This window comes from Heptranchias perlo, chromosome 1 (genome assembly GCF_035084215.1).
Source record: "Heptranchias perlo isolate sHepPer1 chromosome 1, sHepPer1.hap1, whole genome shotgun sequence".
Lineage (NCBI taxonomy): Eukaryota > Metazoa > Chordata > Chondrichthyes > Hexanchiformes > Hexanchidae > Heptranchias > Heptranchias perlo.
This window is the reverse complement of record NC_090325.1, coordinates 34,517,229-34,531,724: the sequence shown is the minus strand read 5'-3', so window position 1 is coordinate 34,531,724 and position 14,496 is coordinate 34,517,229. Positions and strand designations below refer to the sequence as shown.

At 45.6% G+C, this 14,496-nt stretch overlaps 1 protein-coding gene across 1 annotated transcript in view; it reads right to left on the bottom strand.

The window, feature by feature from the left end:
* Window positions 1-14,496, bottom strand: part of dcc (DCC netrin 1 receptor) — a gene marked incomplete at its 5' end in the record, with an annotated part of 787,692 nt that overhangs the window by 453,352 nt on the left and 319,844 nt on the right. Inside the window, 2 exons of the mRNA XM_067983624.1 lie at window positions 4,691-4,811; window positions 11,433-11,587. Of these exons, the coding sequence (XP_067839725.1) occupies window positions 4,691-4,811; window positions 11,433-11,587 (276 nt within the window). The remainder of the gene's footprint in view (window positions 1-4,690; window positions 4,812-11,432; window positions 11,588-14,496) is intronic.

Below are 14,496 nucleotides of genomic sequence, written 5' to 3'. Positions count from 1 at the left end.
GAGAGTATTCCATCACACTCCTGACTTGTGCCTTGTAGATGGCGGAAAGGCTTTGGGGAGTCAGGAGGTGAGTCACTCATCGCAGAATACCCAGCCTCTGACCTGCTCTTGTAGCCACAGTATTTATATGTCTGGTCCAGTTAAGTTTCTGGTCAATGGTGACCCCCAGCATGTTGATGGTGGGGGATCGGCGATGGTAATGCCGTTGAATGTCAAGGGGAGGTGGTTAGACTCTCTCTTGTTGGAGATGGTCATTGCCTGGCACTTGTCTGGCGCAAATGTTACTTGCCACTTATCAGCCCAAGCCTGGATGTTGTCCAGGTCTTGCTGCATGCAGGCTTGGACTGCTTCATTATTTGAGGGGTTGTGAATGGAACTGAACACTGTGCAATCATCAGCGAACATCCCCATTTCTGACCTTATGATGGAGGGAAGATCATTGATAAAGCAGCTGAAGATGGTTGGGCCTAGGACACTGCCCTGAGGAACTCCTGCAGCAATGTCCTGGGGCTGAGATGATTGGTCTCCAACAACCACTACCATCTTCCTTTGTGCTAGGTATGACTCCAGCCACTGGAGAGTTTTCCCCCTGATTCCCATTGACTTCAATTTTACTAGGGCTCCTTGGTGCCACACTCGGTCAAATGCTGCCTTGATGTCAAGGGCAGTCACTCTCACCTCACCTTATTCAGTTCTTTTGTCCATGTTTGGACCAAGGCTGTAATGAGGTCTGGAGCCGAGTGGTCCTGGCGGAACCCAAACTGAGAATCGGTGAGCAGGTTATTGGTGAGTAAGTGCCGCTTGATAGCACCGTCGACGACACCTTCCATCACTTTGCTGATGATTGAGAGGAGACTGATGGGGCGGTAATTGGCCGGATTGGATTTATCCTGCTTTCTGTGGACAGGACATACCTGGGCAATGAAGTACACAACTACACGTTGGTCTCAAGATTCAAAGCCAGAGCCGATTAACCACTGGAAAATGAAAGGATAATCTGACAGAGGGTCCATTGAATGAAAGTAGGCAACAACCTTACTTTTTCTTCACCCTCTATTATTTTCTATCTGTCTTCTTCTGTGTTTTTTGAAGTTGAGGAAAGCAAGTGGAGGGCCAAGGCCTCAGGACACAGCCATAGTCCAAAAGAGTAGGAGATAAAACAAAGTAAATCAAGCTATAGTCCAACTGTTTTATTTGAAAATCACAAGCTTTCAGAGGCTTTCTCCTTCGTCAGGTGAGCGAGTGTGGGATTCCATGGAAGGTTACCACATTTATATTCAGAGAACAATACCTGGTGATTCCAGATAATCTTTCCAACTGCCCGTTGTCAAGGCAATCAAAGTGTTCAGACAGAGTGATGTTACCGACAGGACCACCGAATACACAAACGGCCAGAACACAAAACAGAGAGAGAGGGAGAGAAACATCCGAAAGGAAGAGAAAGACAGAGAATGACCCGTTGTGTTAAAAACAGATAACTTTTTTTCGCTGGTGGGGTTATGTGTAGCGTGACATGAACCCAAGATCCCAGTTGAGGCCGTCCTCATGGGTGCGGAACTTAGCTATCAATTTCTGTTCGACGATTTTGCGTTGTCGTGTGTCGTGAAGGCCGCCTTGGAGGCCATCCCCACACCTCCACTACTCGCCTTCAAACAGCCACCCAACCTCAAACAGACCATCGTTCGCAGCAAATTACCCAGCTTTCAGGAGAACAGCGTCCACGACACCACACAACCCTGCCACGGCAACCTCTGCAAGACATGCCAGATCATCGACACAGACACCACCATCACACGAGAGGACACCACCCACCAGGTTCATGGTTCATACTCCTGTGACTCGGCCAACGTTGTCTACCTCATACGTTGCAGGAAAGGATGCCCCGGAGCATGGTACATTGGCGAGACCATGCAGACACTGCGACAACGGATGAACGGACACCGCGCAACAATCACCAGACAGGAGGGTTCCCTCCCAGTCGGGGAACACTTCAGCAGTCAAGGACCTTCAGCAGTCAAGGACATTCAGCCACCGATCTTCGGGTAAGCGTTCTCCAAGGCGGCCTTCGAGACACACGACAACGCAAAATCGTCGAACAGAAATTGATAGCCAAGTTCCGCACCCATGAGGACGGCCTCAACCGGGATCTTGGGTTCATGTCACGCTACACGTAACCCCACCAGCGAAAAAAAGTTATCTGTTTTTAACACAACGGGTCATTCTCTGTCTTTCTCTTCCTTTCGGATGTTTCTCTCCCTCTCTCTCTGTTTTGTGTTCTGGCTGTTTGTGTATTCGGTGGTCCTGTAGGTAACATCACTCTGTCTGAACACTTTGATTGCCTTGACAACGGGCAGTTGGAAAGATTATCTGGAATCACCAGGTATTGTTCTCTGAATATAAATGTGGTAACCTTCCATGGAATCCCACACTCGCTCACCTGACGAAGGAGAAAGCCTCCGAAAGCTTGCGATTTTCAAATAAAACAGTTGGACTATAACCTGGTGTTGTAAGATTCCTTACATTTGTCAACCCCAGTCCATCACCGGCATCTTCACATCAAAGTAAATCAAGTAACAGTGATCAAGGGGTAAATTTTAAGGTTTAGTACAGAGCTGCATTGCAATGGGAGAGCATATTGGGAATTCAGAGAGGGAGGTCAGCACAGCCTAATTCACAACATGCACAATTTTCCAGCTATTAATCAAAAACCAAGCTTGAGTTTTAAAAGCCTGTAAATTCCAGTCAGAAGGGACTAAAAGACTGAACAAGTTATGAATGGCCTGGAACAGAGCGAGTTAGAGTAGGAGATAGTGAGATGTCAGTACAGTGAGGGAGCAGGGAGGAAGTCTGTGTCGGGTAGCATATTTTAAATTTAGGAAGAACGTAAGGGGAACGTTCAGGAGTGCAATGATCACAGTCATATTGTTAAAATAGGGATTGATGAGGAACCGTGTGATGGAAAGAGAGGTTAGAGCAAGATTGTTTATAAGATGAAGAGCTGTTTCTTGTATCCTGCCCAGAAGTCTGTCAGACAAGTATCTTGTGCCACTTGCCACACATTTTGTCCCTGTTTCAGGGGTATGTGGAGGTACTCTTCCAGTTAGATGGATAATGGCCACAAAGCAGCAAGCTGGATGAAAGGCTTTGCTTCAGTGCCTTCTCCTCCTAAGGCAGTTTACCATTCACTTGCGAATCCCAAGGCAGACAGATTTCAAATCTGCCCGTCCGTGAGTGGGTAATTTGTTGAAGGAAGCTGCACAGCCAGCTGCTCTTGGCAACCCTTAAAAAATTCTGAAGTAACAATCAGGACTGGATCGTTCCCAGATATCATGTTGCTTTACAAGGTACAGAATCTTACTTTGTTTGACAAACAAATAAAAAATCATCCCCTTTAGATTCTCCACTTATGGGATGCTGACTGTCACCACAGTTACCGGAAAGCACGGACCCAAAATCACTCTCAGTGCTGGAAACTCTTCACTGCTGGTGAGAGTTCAGTGACTTCAATGAATTTCTGCAATGTATTTACAGGGAGCTGAGGTCAGCAGCCCTTCGAACAACAAATAATATCACAGACTGAAACATTTTAAAAACCAAGTTCCTGCACCCCAGCTGGAAGGATCCTAGAATCATCAGATAACCAACTCACTTTAAGTGTTAATGTAGTTCAGTAGTAGCATTCTTGCCTCCGACCTAATCAAGTCCCAATGCAGGGACTTTTTAATGTTGGCCAACACTTCAAATGCAGCACAGAGGGAGTGTTGCATTGTTGGGGGTGCCATCTTTTGGAAGATATGTTAAACCCAAGTCCCATAAATGGAGGTAAATGATCCCTTAAGTACTTTTTTGAAGAATAGCAAGGAAATTTTCCCAGTGTCCCGGCCAACAATTATCCCTCAACCAACACCACCAAACTGATTTACTGGTCATTTGTCTCGTTGCTGTTTGTGGGGCCATGCAGTGCGCAAATAAACTGCTTTGTTTCCTTAAATAACAAAGTGACTTTTAAAAAAATTCATTCTTGAATGTAGGCGTCACCAGCAAGGCAGGCATTTATTGTCCATCGCTCACTGCCTTGAGAAGGTGGTGGTGGGCCTTGTCCTTGAACACAAGCGTATTGATACAACTGAGTAGCTTGCTCAGCCACTTCAGAGGGAAGTTAAGAGTCAACTACATTGGTGTGGAACTGGAGTCACATCTAGGCCAGACTAGGTAAGGTCTGCACTTCAAAATAATTCATTAGCTGCAAAGCGCAATCAGGACATGAAAAGCACAACATAAATTCATGTTCTTTCTTTTTACTGTCCAGTAGACTACTGTCTGCCCACAGCAAGTACACAGGAAGCCTCCAACCCAACATCCCTGTTCAACCTAAGCCCCCTTTTCAAGGGAAATCCTGCCAACCCTCAACACACAATGCAACCAAAATGCACAGGACTCAGTAAATGCACGTACAATGTAATGAAACTTATAAAGTGCCATAACTAAGTTGAGTTCAATAAATAAAATGAAAGATTCAAATACAAAGCCCATCCCTAAATCGTAACCTTTTCCAAAATAACTTAGCCATTGTGTTGAATGAATGTAAAATGTGAGTGCCCTTCCTTTTAAAATTATTACTTTGTCATTAAAAAGGGTAAATACAAAAAGAATGAAAGGCGATACAAGTGTCTACGATTTTTTGTCTTACCAGGTTCTGGAATGATTAGCTGTCCGCTGGTCTGCACATTCCCAGCATCGTTCTCTGCCACACACTGGTAAAAACCCTCGTCTGACTTCACCAGGCCCAGTACCCGTAGGTTACTGCCACTCTACAACACAAAGTAAAAGGACGTAATGTGAAATCATTTGACAGTAACAGCAAAGTCTTTGCAATCCAGAATCAAACTTAATGTTGGTCCATTTCATAAAGTAAAGATTCATTTTGTACTCTACTGATGAGTCAATATTTAATTAGGTAGGCTGCACATTTGTCGGTTAATGGATAAATAAACTGTGGAGATATAGGTAAATGGATGCATAAGGGCAGAAATTGGTAATCAGGCGTAAAACTGGCGCAAAGCATACCAATTTAGTAGTGGGACGGCCTGCCCCCATTCTGCGCAGGCATTGAGCCCACTGCTATATTCGTAGGGCCCATTTTTTAGGTGTGCCGGGTGGCTGCCTAAAACAGGCATCAGGCCCCTTGAAAATGTTAATTAGGGGCCTAATGCCTGCTGATGGACCCCTATGTAAAATTTGTTACCGATGAGCGAGATAGGCGTCAGGCAGGCAAGGTTTTAATTTTTTTTTTAAAAACACCTTCCTGTGGAGCCACGATGAGCAGAAATGCTCCCCCCAACTCCACAGTCCTGGCGATTCCTCCCCCGCCCCCATTGCCCACTCCAACCCCACTCCTGGAACTTACATGAGGGCCACTGCCGGCGAGGCAGGCTGCTCGGAATTGATTTTTCTCGTGGGGTGAGCAGCCGTGGGGGCGCGACCAGTGCCGGCAACTTGCCCCGAGTAACTGGATGAGGCCCGAGGATCAATTCCAGGTGATCCTCAGGCCTCCTGATTCAGGAAAACGGGCCCCGACTAATGTCTATCCCATAAACTAAGATGCTGAAAGACACCTATAAACCTGATAAATAGGGTTAAATTTTAACGGGGAGCTGGGAAGAAAATGTTGTGGGGGTGGGGGGCGCGGAATTTCTGAATGGGAAACCCGGAAGTATGGGTTTTCCGAACGTCCTTATGATTTTGATGTAAGAACATTTTTCAATTTCTTTCAGTAGGTTTCCCGCCCGACAGCCAGCCAGATTGACAGGCTGGCTGTCAGTTGGACGGGATAGCAGCCAGGGAGTGGATGCTAGCAGGCAAGTCTTAGATTGGTGGGGAGGGTCGTTCAATCATCGGGGTGGGGGTGTGGAGGGAGCGATCGGTCATTGGGGAGGTCAATCATCGAATGGGGGTCGACATTGGGGGGGTAGACATGGGGGTATCACACATCGGGTTGGACATTGGGGGCGGTCGGTCATCGGGGGGGTCGGTTATCGGGGGGGGTTGGACATGGGGGGGTCAGACACGGGGGGGTCAGATATCGGGGGGGGTCTGTCATCGGGGGGGGGATTGGTCATCGGTGGGGGGGCATCGGTCATCGGGGGGGGCATCGGTCATCGGTGGGGGGGAATCAGACATCGGGGGGGTCAGACATCGGGTGGGGGTCGTTCATGGGGAGGGCATCGGCCGATCGCATGTATGGGATTACATCAGATAGGCTTGTTGGGCCTGGAGGAAGCACGCCTGCTCCTCCTGGCCCACAAGTTGTGCAATGAAGGCACTTACCTGTTGATCCGGGCCTTCTCGTGTCCTCTCACGAGAATCAGAAGACTTGGGAATCCCGGCCCCCAGGAGTTAAAAATAAAAAACCTATTAAAATGGAGAACGCAGCCTCCTTGAAAGCTTTCAGTGACCGCCCCGTCCTCTTGAGAGCGGGCTGGTCACCGGCCCCTCGACCCGCCTCCGTTAAAGCCGGAAGTGGGCGAGTTGGGATCGGGTTTTGCATTTTTACAATTTTTTCCTTCCCACCCACCACCAACCCACCCGTTCTTGGTGTTAAAATTTACCCCATAGACTCATACTATAAATATATAAACAGAGATCAGACAGTTTTGAAAGACAATAGAAATTTACCTTAATACGAGGACATCACGGCAGTGATGCGCAGTATGCGGAGCATCACGTCTGAGCCTAACCCTGTCTTTGCCCATGATCCATACACAAACACTTCCTCGCTGAGGGGACTGTACAAAAATCAGGAGCGAGAACCCAGCTTACTTTTTCTCCCTAGCCCAGGGTGTTGAGCTAATTGTAACACCACTGCCAGCAGCCCATCTGAGATCAGTTAACTCAGCACAGATCGGGAATTGAACCTTGGAGCCTCTGGTCTCTGTTGCTTAGTTACTCACTGTCTTTACCAACTGAGACCTCCATGGACAGCCAAATCAGTCAAAATTAAACCATGGAAAGCATGGCTCTTCCTATATTATTCCTCACAGTGGCACTCTAAAGCAGCCAGCCATCTATACCAGTTATTATAGTGAACTGTTGAGCTTAGACATACCATTTATAAACGTTGCTCTGACCTTTCTCAACCTGCCATTTGGAAAGTTAAGTTGGGTTCATTTAAGAACTGTATGCGGTGGGCACTGGGTGAGAACCAGATTGGGTTCAGCTCAGCTGCACATATTCTTTCTTTTTTCAAGATGATGGGTGTCAGTGCTGTGGAATGGAATAACTTTTCACTTCTGTAATTGCAACAGTTTGGTGTTTAACACTAATAGAAATGTTTTAGTTTCAACTTGCATTTATCTAGCACTTCCAATTTAGTGCAGATAAATGCAAGTTGAAACAGAGACCGAAGGAAAAAAACTGGACCTTGAGCCAAGGAGATATTAGAAAAGATATTATCAAAGATATTGTCAAAGAACTGGGGCTTTTGTTTGATAACCTTGGCATTCGCTTCGACTCTGGGCTAAAGGACATTTTGCTCCATTGAAGGCATTATATAAGTGCAAGTTATTGTTGTCATTGTCTTAAAGAGAGGCTCAACTGCGGAGAAGGCAGTGGAGAGTGTGGTTCCTGTTGGCTGAAGGCATGTCTGCCAACGGTGGGCAGAAGGGAGTGGGGGATACACAAGAGGCCAGAATTAGAGGAACGAAGAGTTCGAGGGGGATGATAGAGGATGTGAGGATAGAGGAGGTCACAGAGATAGGGAGGGGCGAGGCTATGTAGGGATTTAAACACAAGGGTGCGAGTTTTAAATTTGAGGTGTTCAAGGACTAGGTGTATTCTTCAGCTCAGATAATGAGTGTGAGTGCAGGCTGTTTGACACGCAATTTATCATAGCTATACTGTTCTTACCTGATACCCACACATATCACTTTGCAGGAGAATTCAATGGATGGGAGTGGGAACTTTGACATTTGCCTTCCCAATCCATGAACGCTGAGACCAATTTTAATGCTCCAGCTGAAATCGGCTAAATCACTGGGGACTGGGGATCAAACTTGGGGCCTTCTGCTCTCTATGGGTTAGTATCCCGACTGAATCATCAGGACAGCTATCTGTTATATTTGAAAGGCCATAGTGCCTGCTCCTCCCTCTTGCTGTGTTCCAATACATCAGTTTCCTTATGTGGAGATAGTAATGTAAAGGTTACAGGACTGAACCAGCAACCCAACTGTTAGGAATTCAGATCTCACCGTAGCAATTTATGAAGTTGAATTTAACAAATCTGGTAAATGTATGGGCTATCCTCAGAAAGAAATGACTATGAAATGCTGTTGTTTTGCGGTAAAGTCTAATTCACTAATGCCGTTCAGGAAAGGGATGCCAGTCCCACACGACATGCTTGACTCTTAACGCTCTCTAAAGTGTAAGAACCACTCAATTGCAAAAACAATTTCTTCAAAACAATTCGAGATGGGCAATAAGTGTAGCCTTACCAGCGCCACCCACTTCCTGGGAATAAAAAAATTGTTGACTTTTGTTTACCTGTGATTTTATTTTTTTAAAACTCATCTGTACCTTTGTCATAATGTCATAATGGGGCAAAAAATTTTAATAAAATAAAAATGTTACACAGCAGAGCATTCTAAGAGAAATCAAACCATCACCATCAATCCTATTTTACAGCCAATCATGAGCTACTCTTGTCCCTTTGCTGGAAATTAACTTCCTGATTTTTTTTTAATTAAAAAAAATGTCATTTTGATAAAGATTAATTCAAACTACACACATGAAAGTGCAAAACAAGGAAACTCAGTTAAGAAAAGTGAAATAGGTAATGTCCTTTACAGCTGAGTAAACAGTTTATCAAATGGGAATCAATCTTGGATCAAATCCAAGCCACTTAAATCGCTGTTGCTTTCTCCAGCTCATTGTTAAGAATGAAATCTTGGGCTTGGCGCCAGCGTTTCTATTGTCCCACTACAAAATAAATCAGAGCATAGCTGAGCCCATTCCAGTCTTTGTGTTCTGCACTGATACTCTGGATTGCTGACTGTTGTCTCTGGCTATACTCTCGTATCAAGGTCCCAGCAAGCCGCCATGTTAAAGATCAAATGCCACAATCAAGACTCTTAAATCTTCTCCCCTCCCCTGCTGAAGATGCTGTTGATGGGGTGCAGTTGTATGGGCACCAGGAGCCCTCCAGTAACTCATTCAAGAGGCCATTCTTCACGTGTAAGTGTACCTTCACCACACGGACTGCAGCAGTTCAAGGAGACGGTTCACCACCACCTTCTCAAGGGAAACTAGGAAGGGACAATAAATGCTGGCCTTGCCAGCGACACCCACATTCGGAGAATGAATATAAAAAAATATAGTGACTGTCTGCAGAACAATTTGGCCAAGAAATCAAGCTTGATCCTGTCCTCACCCAAATTTCCAAACACAGGCATTTTCCAGTGAGGGTCACTAAAAAGAGGGAACCCTCACTGATTCCTGCCCCCCTCCCCTCACTAACACACTAACTTTAATGCTTCTGTTCCAGCTGAGGTCTGGTAACTCAGTATAGACCAGGGTTGGAACCAGTGACCTTCCTTCCCTGTATGGCTCAGTTCTGCAATGGACATTGTATTTATTCAATGAACCATCAAGGGAAGTTCTAAATTCAAAGTATTAGAATAATGAGTAACTTCAATACCCTGTTTATTTTTTCTGCTGATTTTTGGGGCATTTTAATTTAAGCAGCAAATACTGATAGTATTGCTGAAGAAATTAGCTTCCTGGATTTGTTGAGCCTGACAATGCAGCAAAGGTAAATTAACATTGATAGTGACAGAATCATCTTCAGCAATCAATTCAATTCAAGTCCAGATATATTTCCAACCTCTAAGCCAGATTCCTTAATGATATCATGAGGGTCACTATTTAAATAAAAATGCATTAAAAAAAAAACTATATAGAGCTGTGCAGAGAAAAATAGAAGCGCTGATTTATACTCATCAGTGCTAGGGAATGGAACAATTTCCTATTTCAGGCACTTGGTGCCAGCATCAAGCATTCCCAGTTCAGGTATCGCATGGTTAACTCTGCCCCAACAATGTGCTTTAGCATAGAACCTCAGTAGGGCAACTATCACTGCACCAATGTGGCCATCTCTTTGGTCTCTTTGAGTGTAATTACAAGTTTAAGAGGATGTTGCGCACCTAAATCATAATGACCGATTTATAGAGAATAATTTTATTATACGTAGCGGAGAGAGGAAATATTTCCCCTTGTGTCTGAAAGGGGGTGTTTGTATTGTGGACCAGGAACTCAATGGGAACTGGGTTGAGAGTGCTCAATTTTATATAGGACTCATACAACTGGTAGAGAGAAGGGACTTTGATCCCGTCAGTCGATGTTGGATTTAATCTCAGTGTTAGAGGTAAAAGGAGAGTGTTTTAATCCACTGCACCATCCAGTCCCCAAAATAAGAAGTCATTGAACTATCTAGCTTTTAAACACTGAGTCCTACTGGTGATAGTCCTGTTGTATACTGACAAAATATAGATAATGCTTAACATATAACAGAATGTGTGTTTATGTCAGAAGGGGCACTTTTATACCGAGCAGTTGTGTTCAGAATTAATAGTCAAAGCCAGCTGTATTCCAATTAATTTAATTTGAGCCAAGTTGCAGCCAAGCCCAATGGAACCAGTCAAATTGAGGTGGGTTTCAGCTTTGGCTTTGTTAGTGTTAGTTTCTTCAGCATATCAACAGCTATGAAATTGAGAATCCATACGTGGTCAGTTTTCGGTAAAATATTAAAATGCCTACGTGGCAAAGAAGCAGAATGCAAAATGGTTAGAAAGGGTTAATTAGTTAGTAACTGAGATTGATACAGGTGGCCTGGCCTCCTGTTTGCGTAGTCAGCAGGTTTGCATGGTTATCAATGTAGAGTCTTTGATGTGATTCAAGGACTGGTCTGAATGTCTCCATGTTTATGGCAGATCAATATAGGAAACGAGCTTAGCCAAAGTTGAAAGACATTCCAGGTTGGGAGATAAGGAACAGAAGGAACAGGGAAGAACATTCCAAGTTGGAAGGTGAGGAAGTATCCCCTTTGATGTCTAACAGCAGCATGATCAGCACATGGACGATTTATGATTGGCCGGAAATAATGTAACCTCGCATGGCAACCTATGCCCGGCTTATGATTGGTGTTGACCCTCGTTAAGTATGTTCCAACCCTATTGATTTGTATAAAAACGTGTGGATTTCTGTATGTTTTTGTTCTTGCTCTGCCAGCATAGAGGGACTCTATCAGGAGTCCAAATCAATGCTGCAGACTAAGAACCCTGCTATTAAAGTTGTGATGAACTTTAAAATGTACTCGACTTCAGTTTTTACTGAACCAGACTGAGGGGAAAGAATCCGGATCGTCATTATGAACAGCTTACCACTATCTGAAAATAATCGCTGGGAATGACCACTTCTCCATTCTTTATCCACCTCACAGTAGGGACCGGCTTCCCACTGAGTGCACATTCAAACTCAATGTCCATACTTTCGTAAGCATACAGGTTGGAAGGACGTTTTAGGAAGCTTGGAGGAACTGTAATAAAGAGAGATAGACGGACGGTTAATTTAAAACAAACAACAACAACTTGCATTTATATAGCATTTTTAACATAGCAAGATGTCCCAAGGCTCTTCACAGGAATCTTAGCAAACAAAATTTGACACAGAGCCACATAAGGAGACAGGTGACCAAAAACTTGGTCAAAGAGGTAGGTTTTATGTAGTGTCTTAAAGGAGGGGAGAGAGGTGGAGAGCATGAGATGTTTAGGGACGGAATTCCAGAGCTTAGAGTCTCAAAAAGACAGTAAATAACTACCATAAATTACAGTGTGCTGGTCACATCAGTGTGAAAATTTCTTCATGCCCCCAAGATTTGCAGATCATTAAAACTTGAATGAAGGTGCACACTCTGCGCTGGATTTCATTGTATTGGATTTCCAGTTCCTGATCATGCAGAATAGCAGCTCTCTGCACTTGGTAAAAAAGGTAACATTGCTTTCGATCTTTACCTGTAAGAAGGTTTTTATACGCTATATGCCAGTGGTTTCTTGATAAACATGCACAGGATTCCCTTCTCTTTACATGGTTGAAGGTGTTGTGCAGCACTTGCCAAGTTAGCATAGCTGAGCTGTTTATAGGTTGCTGATACAATGGCACAAATCAACCAAACCAGCCCTCTCCCTTTCCCCTCCACTGCCATGCACATAAAGGGGTCAATTTTGACTTTTGGGCAACCAACCGGCGGAGTTAGTAATGTAGTCAGTCCTTTTTATCTTTGTGTTGATCTGACTGCCGCACAGCCATTTTAAATCCATGGACTCAGTATCCCTTGTGCGTGTAAATTTTTAAAAATTCGTTCATGGGATGTGGGCATCGCTGGCGAGGCCAGCATTTATTGCCCATCCCTAATTGCCCTTGAGAAGGTGGTGGTGAGCCGCCTTCTTCAACCGCTGCAGTCCATGTGGTGAAGATTCTCCCACAGTGCTGTTAGGAAGGGAGTTCCAGGATTTTGACCCAGCGACGATGAAGCAATGGTGATATATTTCCAAGTCGGGATGGTGTGTGACTTGGAGGGGAACGTGCAGGTGGTGTTGTTCCCATGTGCCTGCTGCCCTTGTCCTTCTAGGTGGTAGAGGTCGCGGTTTTGGGAGGTGCTGTCGAAGAAGCCTTGGCGAGTTGCTGCAGTGCATCCTGTGGATGGTACACACTCCAGCCACTGTGCGCCGGTGGTGAAGGGAATGAATGTTTAGGGTGGTGGATGGGGTGCCAATCAAGCGGGCTGCTTTGTCCTGGATGGTGTCAAGCTTCTTAAGTGTTGTTGGAGCTGCACTCATCCAGGCAAGTGGAGAGTATTCCATCACACTCCTGACTTGTGCCTTGTAGATGGCGGAAAGGCTTTGGGGAGTCAGGAGGTGGTCACTCGCTGCAGAATACCCAGCCTCTGACCTGCTCTTGTAGCCACAGTATTTATATGGCTGGTCTAGTTAAGTTTCTGGTCAATGGTAACCCCCAGGATGTTGATGGTGGGGGATTTGGCAAGGTAATGCCGTTGAATGTCAAGGGGAGGTGCTTAGACTCTCTCTTGTTAGAGATGGTCATTTCCTGGCAGTTGTCTGGCGTGAATGTTACTTGCCACTTATCAGCCCAAGCCTGGATGTTGTCCAGGTCTTGCTGCATACGGGCACAGACTGCTTCATTATCTGAGTGGTTGCGAATGGAACTGACACTGTGCAACCATCAGCGAACATCCCCATTTCTGACCTTAAGATGGAGTGAAGGTCAGTGATGAAGCAGCTGAAGATGGTTGGGCCTAGGACACTGCCCTGAGTAACTCCTGCAGCAATGTCCTGGGGCTGAGATGATTGGCCTCCAACAACCACTACCATCTTCCTTTGTGCTAGGTATGACTCCAGCCACTGGAGAGTTTTCCCCCTGATTCCCATTGATTTCAATTTTACTAGGGCTCCTTGGTGCCACACTCGGTCAAATGCTGCCTTGATGTCAAGGGCAGTCACTCTCACCTTACCCCTGGAATTCAACTCTTTTGTCCATGTTTGGACCAAGGCTGTAATGAGGTCTGGAGCCGAGTGGTCCTGGCGGAACCCAAACTGCATCGGAGAGCAGGTTATTGGTGAATAAGTGCCGCTTGTTAGCACTGTCGACGACACCTTCCCTCACTTTGCTGATGATTGAGCGTAGACTGATGGGGCGGTAATTGGCCGGATTGGATTTGTCCTGCTTTTTGTCGACAGGACATACCGGGGCAATTTTCCACATTGTCGGGTAGATGCCAGTGTTGTAGCTGTACTGGAACAGCTTGGCTAGAGGCGCAGCTAGTTCTGGAGCACAAGTCTTCAGCACTACAGCTGGGATGTTGTCGGGGTCCATAGCCTTTGCTGTATCCAGTGCACTCAGCCATTTCTTGATATCACGTGGAGTGAATCGAATTGGCTGAGGACTGGCTTCTGTGATGGTGGGGATATCGGGAGGAGGCCAAGATGGATCATCCACTTGGCACTTCTGGCTGAAGATGGTTGCAAATGCTTCAGCCTTGTATTTTGCACTCACGTGCTGGACTCCGCCATCATTGTGGATGGGGATGTTTGCAGAGCCTCCTCCTCCCGTTAGTTGTTTAATTGTCCACCACCATTCACGACTGGATGTGGCAGGACTGCAGAGCTTTGATCTGATCCGTTGGTTGTGGAATCGCTTAGCTCTGTCTGTAGCATGTTGCTTCCGCTGTTTAGCGCGCATGTAGTCCTGAGTTGTAGCTTCACCAGGTTGGCACCTCATTTTTAGGTACGCCTGGTGCTGCTCCTGGCATGCTCTTCTACACTCCTCATTGAACCAGGGTTGAACCCCTGGCTTGTTGGTATTAGTAGAGTGAGGAATATGCCGGGCCATGAAGTTACAGATTGTGCTGGAATACAATTCTGCTGCTGC